The 12,834-nt window shown below is 34.5% G+C and overlaps 1 protein-coding gene across 4 annotated transcripts in view; it reads left to right on the forward strand.

Moving 5' to 3' along the window:
* Positions 1-12,834, forward strand: part of CEP350 (centrosomal protein 350) — a 155,182-nt gene that overhangs the window by 97,903 nt on the left and 44,445 nt on the right. For all 4 annotated transcript variants that reach the window (XM_047703679.1, XM_047703678.1, XM_047703680.1 and 1 more), the window contains exons 26-27: positions 2,836-2,982; positions 6,012-6,169. In XM_047703679.1, the coding sequence (XP_047559635.1) occupies positions 2,836-2,982; positions 6,012-6,169 (305 nt within the window). The remainder of the gene's footprint in view (positions 1-2,835; positions 2,983-6,011; positions 6,170-12,834) is intronic.

The following is a 12,834-nucleotide window of genomic DNA, read 5'->3' on the forward strand; positions in this document are numbered from 1 at the left end:
GATCTAACTCTCTACCCCTGGGAAGTGACCCTACAGAAATAAAATCACCGGCGGGGAAGGATGTATGTACTAAGATATTTACTGTAGTTGTATCATAAGAATTATTTTGACCGGTAGTGAGATTCTGTACCCATTTTGGCCACATGTCTTTGCACAGCTGTATCCAAAACAAGAGAGAACATATTTTCCTATGTCGTATTCTTTTTTTGTTTTTTTTTGAAATAAATTTCACATAACATAAAACAACCATTTTAAAGTATAATCCACATATACCCCTAACCGTTTTAAAGTGAACAGTTTGTATAAACTTACAGCTTTCTGAAAAGAAAAGCAAATATCTTTCCTCAAGAATCCCCGTGAAACAGTTTCTTTTCTAGGCTTGGATTGGGTGGATTTATACATTAATTTGGTTCAGAAACTCAGGCCCAAGCTAATGGCAGCTTTTCAAAATGTGCTTTGTGGAGCTCTGGGGTCACGAAGGTCAAAACTGTTTTCCTAATAGTGGGATATGAATTTGCCCTTTTCATGTTCGACATTTGTACTAAGTGGTACAAAAACAATGGTGGGGGGGCACCTGGTTGGCTCAGGGGGTTAAGCCTCTGCCTTCGGCTCAGGTCCTGGGATCAAGTCTGGCATCGGGCTCTCTGCTCAGCTGGGAGCCTGCTTTCCTCTCTCTCTGCCTGCATCTCTGCCTACTTGTGATCTCAGTCTGTCAAACGAATAAACAAAATTAAAACAAACAAACAAACAAAAACAGCGGTGGGTACAACTGCCAGTGCCTTAGTACAAATCAGGGCAGTGGTCCCAGACTATACTAGTAATCATCATGTTTTTCAGTGCCACACGCAGTGAAACAAACAAAAAGCACTAGTTTCACTGAAGAATGTCTTGATAAGTAGTAAAAATTACTAATTTTGCTGAGTGTTGACCTTTGAGTACTTTCATTGTCATACTCTGCATGACCTAGGAAGCCCATAAATAGGCACTTTGGCCAGAAAACCAGAGGACCGTGATTAACTCAAGGAAAGGCCTTTGGGCAGTTGAGTTGCAAGCTGACCTAACCATTTTTTTTCATGGAATATCAGTTTTCTTTGAAAGAATTATTCAGAGACAAACTATTCAGATTCGTATACTTGACAGTAATTTTCTCAAAAATGAACAAATTGTCCCTGTTACTTTATAGAAAACAGCTATAACAGTATTTGTTGCCAGTGACAAAATTCAGACTTTCAAGTCAAAATTTTGGAAAATTTCTGTCCAACACCTAAAGCTAAAGAACTTTTCTTTTGAGATCTCTGGTGATGTGAAAGAATGTGATTTTTTAATACCGTATAATGAAATATGGCAACATTTGAAAGATCTGCATAACTCAGTGAACCGACATTTTCCAAATGACTGATGATGCATAATGTTTCAAAAAACTCAAGCCAGACAATAGATTTGCAAAAATCTAAATACTAATTTTTTTTGAAAGATAGTTATTTTCTTTAAAAGCATACAATGCCATTGTATTCTCATGAGAGAGTGAACGAAGGCAATTTAGTCTTAGTATTATAAAGATTATTTGACTCTGAGAATCCCCTGAAAGGACCTTGGGAATCCTCTAATGTCCATGGTCCACTCTTCAAGAACTGCTGCTCTACAGAAAATCACACATGTGCCGAGACAAAATCTATAAGGTTGTTCATGTAGCATTGTTTGGAATAATGAACAACAACTTTATCCACACGTAGGGGTAATGGATACATGAAATATTCTATGCCTCTAATGTTATGCAACAGTTAGATGTAAGTCAACACAGAGAGGTGTCAAGAGCAATGTCCAGTAAATAAGGCAAGGTTGAAAATATATGTACGTGATATTATTTATAAAATACTTAAAAACATACAAACCAAACAGTGTGTTTTTTGCAGGTTAAGTACAAATAACTGTAGAAGAATTTTAAAAGAATGTGCTGGAAGGATATATACCATGGTAGTGATTACCTCTGAGGATATGAGATTGCATACTGGTTTTATCTGTAATGTTTTATTTCTTCACAAATAAAAACTAGGATAAAATATGACAGAGTATTAACAATTATTGTACTAGTATGAGATTTTAGAAATTAGGTATTTTTGTGCACTTCTCTGCATTTTCAAATAGTTTACAAAAATCAAACATGACTAAAATATAAGTCACTAATTTTTACTGTCTATTAAGCTTACATTATTGACAGGAACACAGATTAAAATAAATTTATGAAAAAAAGGGACAGTCTCTTAAATTTTAACAATTATTAACTGTGAAGTATATCATCTTTTGCTTAATAAGTGACAGAAAACTTAGCAATACCCTGTGTGGAGAGACTTTGGTGCAGTATAGTCTTAAATGTTTCTGGTGGAGACCATTCTTTTTTTTAAAGCAATCTTTAAGTGATTTTAAGGGCCATCATAGTGTTTATCCTCTTTGATTTGTTCATCTAACCAGTAATAATTGTTATATTAACTACTTGTTACGCAACTATTAAATAAGTGTAAAGACCAAGTAGCACTATGGAAAAATGTGAAAAATATGAAGTATCTTAAGTTTAAAGGGGGATAGAAAATTATCAGTCTATTGTAATTATAATTATTTAAATTAAGGGATCATGTTAAATTATTTTAACATGTTGGGGTTATGAGACTTTTCCTCCTTCAGTACTTCAGAATTTTTCGGTACTATTTTATTTTGAATACTTTATTTAATTAATTAATTTATTTATTGATGTATGTGATGATTGGGCTTTCTTAAAATGCTACCTTGGAACTTGTATCCTCCAGATCTCAGCCACTCTCCTAATTCTTTAAACCTTAGGCAGAAATTAAACGTCTTCAAGAAGCCAATAAGGCAGCTCGGAAGGAAAGACAACTGATTCTGAAACAGCAGGAGGAGATAGAAAGGATCCGACAGACCACCATAAAGTTACAGGAGAAGTTAAAGTCAGCAGGAGAGAATAAATTGGTAAATTACACAAAATTACTATTTGTTTTCTGCCTCATGTTGCTTGCTAATGCCTAATTCTGCCTCACTTTTCTCATCTGATGGATATGTTCATCCCAGGACTGTGATAGTTGATAGGTGAACTAGAATAAAGTTCTATGTATGTGCCTTTATGTATAGTGAGAGTTTTTATTTTTTTTTTCCCACAGAATATTCAAGTTTTGAAAGGGACACATGGTTCATATAATAGCTGAAAAAATGTTTTCCATTTATAAACTCATTTGGGACAGAGAGCCTTCTTCTTGTTGTCAATCCAGATATATTCCTGATAATTAATGAGACAGACTATTTTTGCTTTTAGTATTTAATTTTAGCTATACAGTATTAATATGATATAAGAGTCAAAGGAGGTATTCAGATAAAAGCAAAATTTGGATCTATTCTGAGATACTGTAAAGTGTCAGTGTAGTGTTAGAGAACCCACACTGGATAGTTGTATAGTTAAATAAATCTTGGCATTTTCTGCCTTGATTTTTAAAATACAACTTAAATTTTGAAACAATCTCAAATTTATAGAAAATTTCCAACACTGTACAAAGAACTCTATCTTCCTGAGTTGAGAGTGTGACAGTTCTCCAGTTGTCACAATAATGTGCTTTTATCAGAAGGTAAGTTCACAATCACATATTGCATTTAGTTCTCATATCTCTCTAGTCTACTTCAGTCTGGAAAAGTTACTTGACTCTCATGATCTTGATACTTTGGAAGATTGCATGCCAGTTATTTTGTAGAATGTTGTCAACTTGGATTTGTCTGATATTTCCTCATAATTAAGTTCAGATTGTGCATGTTAGCTGGAGTATCACGGACGTGATGCTATATTCTCACTGCATTCAATCAGGTGGTGCCCTATTTTGATTTATCCCATTACTGATGATGTTGATTAAGGTGGTGACTGTCAGACTTCACTATAAAGTTACTTTCTTTCCCTTTGTAAATAATAATTACTTTGCATGAGTTATTTTGGGACTACATACGTAAGTTTCTATTCTTCATTAAACTTATTCTTTTATTTATGTTAGTATGGACTTATAGATTCCTGTTTTATTTAGTGTTAAATCTGTTACTATCATTTTTTTGGTGCTCGCTTCGTCCCAAGTCAGACCATTAGGAGCCTTTTCAAGTTTGTGTGCTTTTGACATGTCTCCATCAGAGTCTTTGAGGCATTTCCATGTTTTCTGCAAAAAGACATCTCAGGGTCATCTCGTACCTTCCCTGCCCCAGACTTGGAATCAGCTGTTCTCTAAGGAGGAAAGTTATTCAGAAACCAAGATCAGGTGCTAAGCATGCTCATTACTCTTAGGGTTTTGGTCCTCCTAAGAGCAACAAATGTAGACAATATATATGTTTATGTAGATGTAATAAAAAATTCATTTTGCATGTATGGTTATTTCATATACATACACAGTATGTAATATTATGAGTTCATACCCATCCTTCCAGTTCCAGTCCAGCACCATAAGTTCCATTCTAGTTTTCTCTCCTTTTTTTTTATTAAGTTCAATTAGCAAACATATAGTACATCATTAGTTTTTTATGTAGTGTTCAGTGATTCGCTAGTTATGTATAACACCCAGTGCTCATCAGATCATGTGCCTCCTTAATACCTGTTACCCAGTTACCCCATTCCCTTACCCCCTCGTTTTCTCTTTTTTGAAACTTCCATCTCTGATAGACAACTGGTTAACATCTCCCTTAATATAAATAATGATTTGATCATTCTTCTGTGTAACCCATCTCCCGTAACCACTGCCACCCCTTTCCTCATGTGGATATCCTCACCGCCCCTGGTTTCTGATTCCCAAATCAAGCTATTCCGCCATCTCCTTTCCCTTTTTCGGTACTCTCCTTACCCTTTCTGTACTCTCTGGGAATGCCACCTCACTCTGTTTGGACTTGAGACATGCCATGTAGAACCACTCCCCTGCGGACATCCTCATTGTTCCCCTTGAATAATAACCCTCCTGTACTAGATGCCCTCTTCATCTCACTTCAGTGGGAACACACCACTTTTGGTCCTCTTGTCCACCTCTGCCTTTGCGTGGACCTCCCCTCCCTTGCTCTGTTCCATCTAATGCCTTTAGGATTGAATCATTTAGGAGGCAGAAAGGGAAGGAGAAGACCTCTGCTATGTGTATTGTTCACAAAATAAAAATGGTCATGATTGTCCCTACTCATCTTCCTGAAAAGTTATGAGACTAAATGACTATTTGTGGGAAAGACAAGCATTAATATTAAGCAGTAACATGAAGCATTTAATGTTATTTTTTGCTCAAGAGAAACAATATGGCAATTAAACCAATAGTTCTGAATGTTTTCATTCAACCTTTTAACTTGAGAAAATACTGTTTTCCCCATTAGAATTGGAAAGAAAAAAGATCCATCCCTCAGTATTTAAATAAGTTTATGTGTTCCCTTCATTCTTGTATCTGTACGTGTGTGTGTATGGTGTTTATATTCCTTTTGAGTGGTTCAATTTAAAAGAAATTAGGATTGTCAAATACTAGATTGCTAGTAGCAGAAGATTTTTTTATTTTTTTCAGTCTTTTAAACAAATTATACTTTGAGGGGGCACCTGGGTGGCTCAGTCAGTTAAGTGTCTGCCTTTCGCTCGGGTGGTGATCCTGGCATCCTGGGATCAAGCCCTGACTCAGGCTCCCTGCTCAGCAGGGAGTCTGCTTCTCCCACTCCCTTTGCTCCCCGCACCCTGCTTGTGTTCTCTCTCTCTCAAATAAATAAATAAAATAAAAAAAGAAATGATAACTTTGTGATTATATATAAATATATGTAATATATATTTAACAAAATCTGTATTTTAGCCATTTTTAAATGTGTGATATAACTTTATCTTTTAAGTAATTCCTTAATTGCAGCTATTTTACAAATATGGTCTTGAGGATAAACTTAATTTTGAAACAACAATGTTTAAAGTTATTTTGAGATCTTAAATTCCAGTAAAATTATAAAATTTTACCCTCTTTTATTTGCAGGACTCTCATAGTGATGATGATACAAAGGATAATAAGGCAGCCAGTCCTGGCCCAACTGACTTGGAGACCCGTAGTCCTTCCCCCATTTCAATTTCCAGCAGTGAAACTAGCAGCATTATGCAGAAATTGAAAAAAATGAGAAGCCGCATGGATGAAAAGTAATTTTTTAAAATAAATATCTCCTGTTCATGTTGAATATTGTTGCAACAAATATTTTTAATGTACTTCATTAGATTAGACTGATACAATGTAATATTTTATGAATTCAGTAGCATTTTAACAGAATTGTTAAATCAACCTGGAAGTCAGTTAACTATAGATCTTATTATAAAACAAATTTTCTTGTTTTTAATATAGTCAGGTTTCTTACTTTAAAAACCAACATAGTAATGGCACATATACCCAAGACAATATTTCCATCTTTCTTTTATTAAAAGCTAAAGTAAGTGTGAAATTGATACCTTCTCTGAAATCTGAGAATATGTCTACTGACTTGGGGAAACAGTTAGTGGTATATCCTGAGATATCATCTTGTGGCTCTCTGACCACTCTCAATCTTAGGTGAAATAGAAGTTTTAATCTATAAGTAGGTGTGGATTGCTCATTTGAAACCAGAAAAACTGAAATTCTCCTAGGATGTTAAATGATTTGGTGGCCTACCATTCTTCTAAAACATTTCTAAGTATTATTTTTTTAGAGGCTCCTTTAAAGAAAGCTACTTCTACTTAAATGTAGTTCAGTTTTATGTCAATGTTGACCATATAAAGTTACGTTTATGTGAGAGTTTACTCTTCTGAGTATACATTTTATTGAATATGCTTGTGAAGTATCTGCTCGTGAACCCTATCCTTGACTTTATAACCATTACCTTCTTTAAATATGAAAGACCCATTAAAAAAAATGGGGGGTGAGGGTATGTGCTGTGGTGAGTGCTGTGAAATGTGTAAGCCTGATGAGTCACAGACCTGTACCCCTGGGGCAAATAATACATTATATGTTAATGAAAAATTTTTTTAAATTAAAAAAATTTTTTTTGAAGATTTTACTTATTTATTTGACAGAAAGAGACACAGCAAGAGAGGGAAAACTAGCAGGGGAGTGGGAGTGGGAGAAAGCAGGTTTTCTGCTGAATGGGGAGTTGGATGGAGGGCTCGATCCCAGGACCCTGGGATCATGACCTGAGCCGAAGGCAGACGCTTAATGACTGAGCCACCCAGGCGCCCCTAGAAAACCATTAAAATTTTTTGTTGACTGCTATTTTATTTTGTTAACAGTTTGAACCCCAGTTGTAGTGTGATATCCTTTGTCACACATTACCATATTTAATAATGCTCTCTATTTATGTGACATTAACTTATGGTTTAATTAGTTTCTGAACAGTCAAGCAGTTGTAAATCAGGCCTTACTTACTGTAGGTACAGTGTTATACCTTGGTCCTTCATTGCTTAGTTAAATTGCATTTCATGACTTTAAAATACCTAAATTGGTTATGAAAATAAGTTTTAAAGAATAAATACAAATTTTTAAAATAAATATAAGGGGGTAAAACCAAATATTTATAAACATGTAAATATTCCTTTTGGGTGATTTCATGGGATAAACTAAATAATAAGGCTTTTTCATATAGGAATTTATTGAAATGTAGACTAAAGATGCTTTATTCCTTTCCTGATAAAATTTCCCCATAGTCTGTATAGGCATACTGTTTTGCTTCATGGATGTTTGAATTCAGAATAATCTCTCGTGATTTTTTATAACTAACTTGACATTTTATATATGCCTCCAAATGTCTTTGAATGGTAAATATTGGAGGAAAGACCACTTCAAGGGTAATTTCTTTGTTGATCCCTTGCTCATCAAGTAAGGTCTTCATTGCTGGTCTTTATGAATAATATCTTGGTAATTTTAATCACATTTGTAGAAGAAACTGCCAGTCCTAAATCTGTTTATGAGATTAGTCAGTTTACGTGGTGCTTATTTCAGATTTGGTTAAAGCTTTAAAAATTCTAAATAACAAATTGACTTACATGTATTGATTTTGTTCCAACTTTTATTTTTTTCTCAGAATCTGAAATATTAAACACATGGGATTTTTGTATTATTGTTCTACCTTCCTTTGTCAGCTACTACAGGAACCATTTAAGCAATTTATCAAAGAAATGGGCTTTGAAGTATTCAGTGACTTGATTTGTTGTTTGAAGCAATGCAGTTGTGTCTGTGGGTTGGGATGGGGTGGGGACAGCAGTGGCAAAGGAATTATTCTTAATGTTTTATGATGGTGCTGAAATTTGAGGATAAACTGGAGTCTTTTTCAAAATTAGCAATGCACTATAAATTTAGAGTATTGTTATGTGATACTTTTTAATGTCTAGAACAAAACATTGTGAAAACTGGTTTTTAAATACCATTCAGATCACCAAAACTTCACAATTAGATTTCCTTCAATTATATTGGAATGTCAGTAAATAAATGTCAGTAAACAGAGTTAATTTTATAGTCATTTGCTACAGTAGATACCTAAAAACAAAATCATTTGAACCTTTGATAGTAGACACTATTATTTGTTGTGCAGATTTGCAAAAGCAGTCTTCCAAGAGATTACTATTTTATTGATAGAAAACGCCTGTCAGAAAGCAGTCCTCCCTCAGGAAGGTTAGCTAACTTTGGGGAAGAACTTTTTCATTGTATGTTATTGCTTATTGCTAACCCTCTGAACTCTAATTCTATGACAGATATTTTTCTGAAACTATCAAACTTTTCTTGGCTACAGTGAAAGATTTCCTTTTTTAATGTTTCATTGAGACAGCGATGCCTTTAAGTTTGTATTTCTGATCTGTGGCTTTTCCTGACCTTTTTGTTGGTCTGACATCTATAAATTCCTTTTCTCACTGTAGTGAAAAGCAAAAGAAATTGAAGTTGTGGGGCGCCTGTGGGCTCAGGTTGTGATCCGGGGGTCCTGGGATCAAGCCCTGCATCAGGCTCCCTACTTAGTGGGAAGCCTGCTTCTCCCTCACCCACTCCCCCTGCTTGTGGTCCCTCTCTCGCTGTGTCTCTGTCAAATAAATAAATAAAATCTTTAAAGAAAAGAAGTTTAAGTTGTGAAAAAGATTAGTCATAATGAATATATATTTGCAAAAGCCATAGACTGAATAGCCCTATCTTTTTGGTACTGTTGATAAATGAAATCTGAATTTTATTTGTTATGGTGAGGGGCATTATTTATAATTGCATTTTTTATAATCCTGAAACATGTATTCATGAAGAAAACACTGTGCAATTGACTTTTTCTGTTAATTTGCCAGTTCTGTTTCAAGAAAATATTTTACTGGGCAAATGAAACGCAGAAAGGGTGGGGTTATCTTCAAGGGTTAAAATAGGACACAGTGCATTTTCTCTTTTATTGAATAGCAGCTGTTCTTCCATATTATTAAATATATACTTATTCTTAGCAATTATTTACTGGGAAATGTGTGAGTATATTAGGTTCTGAGAGATACGAAGGTGAATCAAACATAAACCTCGCTCTTAAGAAGCATATGCTCTAGGTGGAAAAAAGAGAAAATATCAATCCTGTAGAGAAGTATATATAAATTAATTGCTAAGGAAGTTCAGAAGAGGAAGAAATTTTTACTGAAAAGAATATTTCAAGTCAGTTTTCAATGGATGAGTGTTCTGAGTTAGATATACTTTTGAATTAGTAAGTACTTTATAGCATAAGAAGAAACAAACAAAAAAAAAATCCCACACACATAAGATATATTTTGGTTTGATCATTGCAGACCAAGTTAGCATGGAAAAATGAAGTCACAAAACTTCTCACACTTTCATTTTAAATATTTAAGTATTTTATTTACTTAAAATTTAAATATTTAAAAATATTCCCAGTTAGCTTAGAAACCATTAAATGAGCAGATTAATTTATTTGGTTTTAAATAATCATAAAGTTAAACAGATATTGTATGACATAGCTCTGTCTAACAATATTTGTGGTATTGTCTGGTCAGTATTAAAATCTTCATTAATTTGGGATGCCTGGGTGGCTCAGTTGGTTGGACGATTGCCTTCGGCTCAGGTCATGATCCTGGAGTCCCAGGATTGAGTCCCGCATCGGGCTCCCAGCTCCATGGGGAGTCTGCTTCTCTCTCTGACCTTCTCCTCACTCATGCTCTCTCTCACTGTCTCTCTCCCAAATAAATAAATAAAATCTTTAAAAAAAAAATAAAAATAAAATCTTCATTAATTTGAGTTTAAAAAGTTAAGGATTTGCAGAGGAACACTTTTGATGTTACACTAAAGAAGACATTTTCTTTAGAATTTTAAAAAATGTAGGGGCTCAGTTGGTTAAGCCTCTGCCTTCGGCTTAGGTCGTGATCTCAGGGTCCTGGGATCGAGCCCTGCATCAGACTCTCTGCTCAGCAGGGAGCCTGCTTCTCCCTCTCTCTGCCTGCCTCTCTGCCTACTTGTGATCTCTCTCTCTCTGTCAAATAAACAAATTTTTTAAAAAATGTACTAAATACTGTTGCCTTAAATTAAAATTTGCCTGTTTTTTTGGGGGGGGGGTTTGTTTTGTTTTGTTTTAGTAGGCTCCATGCCTAGTATGGAGCCCAAAATGGGGCTTGAACTGGTGACCCTGAGCTCAAGGCCTAGTGGAGATCAAGAGTTGGATGCTTAATGACTGAGCCATCCAGGCACTCCTGCCTTAAATTAGAACTATAATTTCTTAGAAGGTTCTAGTCTAAGTGTGGTAGCTGAATAAATCCTAATAACCTGATAATGATTTTTATTTTCTTTAGTTCCTAGGTTAGGATTTTGTTTAAATATATTCAAATTATTATGTATTTTAAATATAAGCAAATTATTAGACAATTTTAAGTAATAGAATAAATTTTGTTTCGGAAAAATTGCAAGACTACATCTTCTTTTTAAAAGATGTATTTATTTTTTACAAAGAGTGCCTGCATGTGTGTGCAGACATGCAAGTAGAGTGAGGGGCAGAGGGAGAGAATCTCAAGAAGACTCCCTCCTGAGCGTGGAGCCCAAAATGGGTCTCAATCTCATGTCCCTGAGATAAAACTATGTTTCGTTTTTATTTATCATAATAATAGATTTAATTTTTGGTCCAGAAAGAATTTTAAAATGATTTAAAGTGTTAGGTTTTTCTTTTGTTTAATGTCTTTTAGAGGCAAATTATTTTACACCTCAAAATTTCATTTAAAATTTACATCATAATTTTGCTCCTTCAAATGATAGCATGGTTTTTATAATAATGTTGGAACACAATCTACAATTATACTAACTCAATGGAAAAAAAAAGTTCTCATTTATGTCACATGGTCTAGCAGTGTTTTGAAGAACTTAAAAAAAGCGTGAGGAGCTACTTGAATGGAGAAAGAAAGCATTATAAACTGTTGGACCTAAAAGAGCTTTTAGAGAAGTCATCTAGTGTAGTCCCTTGGTTTCACAGGAAGAAATTGAGGCCATGGAGATAAGTAGTAACTCGTCCCAGGTCATACACACAACCAGAACTAGGGTCCTGCTCTCTGGACATCAGCCAGCCAAAGTTGAAGTTGAGTTAGCGTATTGGCTTTCAACCTCATAGTTGTTTGTTTTTTTAATTAACATATAACATTATTGTTTCAGGGGTACAAGACTGTTATAAACTCATAGTTTTGTTTTTTTTTAAAACTACAGTGATGACTTAATAGGATCTGTTCAAATTGGAAAAGTGTTGAGTAACTGATTACTGGGCTTGAATAGTTGCACAGCTCAAGTTTAGAGTATGAAAGTGTGACTTTAAAAGAGAACCAGGGTTGGCGGGGTGGCTCTTTCAGTTAAGCGTCTGACTCTTGGTTTTGGCTCACGTCATGCTCTCAGGATGGTGAGATTGAGCCCTGCATTGGACCCTGTGCTCAGCAGAGTCTGCTTGTCCCTCTCCCTGTGGTCCTCCCCCTGCGCACATATGCTCTCACTCTCTCTTTCTCTCTTATAAATTTTTTAAAAGAAAACTAATTACTCATGAATTTCTTAAGATTAAACATTGTAAGAACACAGTGATTTACATACTAGATTAAATCTATTATGTCTACTCCTACCCCAGTCCAGTGTTCTGTTACCATTAGAAGAAACACTGTTAGCAGTGTTTTCTGTTAGTAGGCATTTATTTCTCTATCATTCACCAATTTTATTTCTGCAGCATCTTGAAGGATTGTTAACTCCAGTGTGAAGTACTGCTGCTTTTATTTCAACTTTATTTAGCTTTTAAAGGACACTATTTCTAGAATATATATAAATAAGGAAGGTGTGTTTCTGGAAAGAAGTTTTAACTTTAAGTTGAACTTTTCTCACACTCTTTCTTAACCTATTTTCTTTCCTTTCTCTGTTAGCTATTTTTTTTGTTGTTTCTAACTTAGCTTTTGAATATGCTTAATCCTTACAAATGAAAAATAAATGGTCAGTACTTGTTCTGGTAGAGAAAATTATTAGTCTCTATATTGGGCTGGATAAATTTAAATTGTAATTTTTTTTACAGTTTATTTCACATGTTCCAATACTATTCTACTTTTTGTACTAGGTCATGCATGCATTTAGCAGTTCTATACTTAAGAGGGTGGGTGATATTTGAATATTATGAATAGATTTTTTAGACCTTTTGCCAAGTACCTTTGTTTTTGTGTAGTATTTTGATAATTAGCATCAAAATAAGTTTGTTATACATTCATAAAGAATGGCAAGGAAGATTGCAGTGTCTTACTAAAATTTGGCAAAACTGTTTTTCCTTGAACTTCAGTGCAGAAAATCAAGGCAATCCAAATATGAATGTGTA

Source organism: Lutra lutra, chromosome 15 (assembly GCF_902655055.1).
Source record: "Lutra lutra chromosome 15, mLutLut1.2, whole genome shotgun sequence".
Taxonomy (NCBI): Eukaryota; Metazoa; Chordata; class Mammalia; order Carnivora; family Mustelidae; genus Lutra; species Lutra lutra.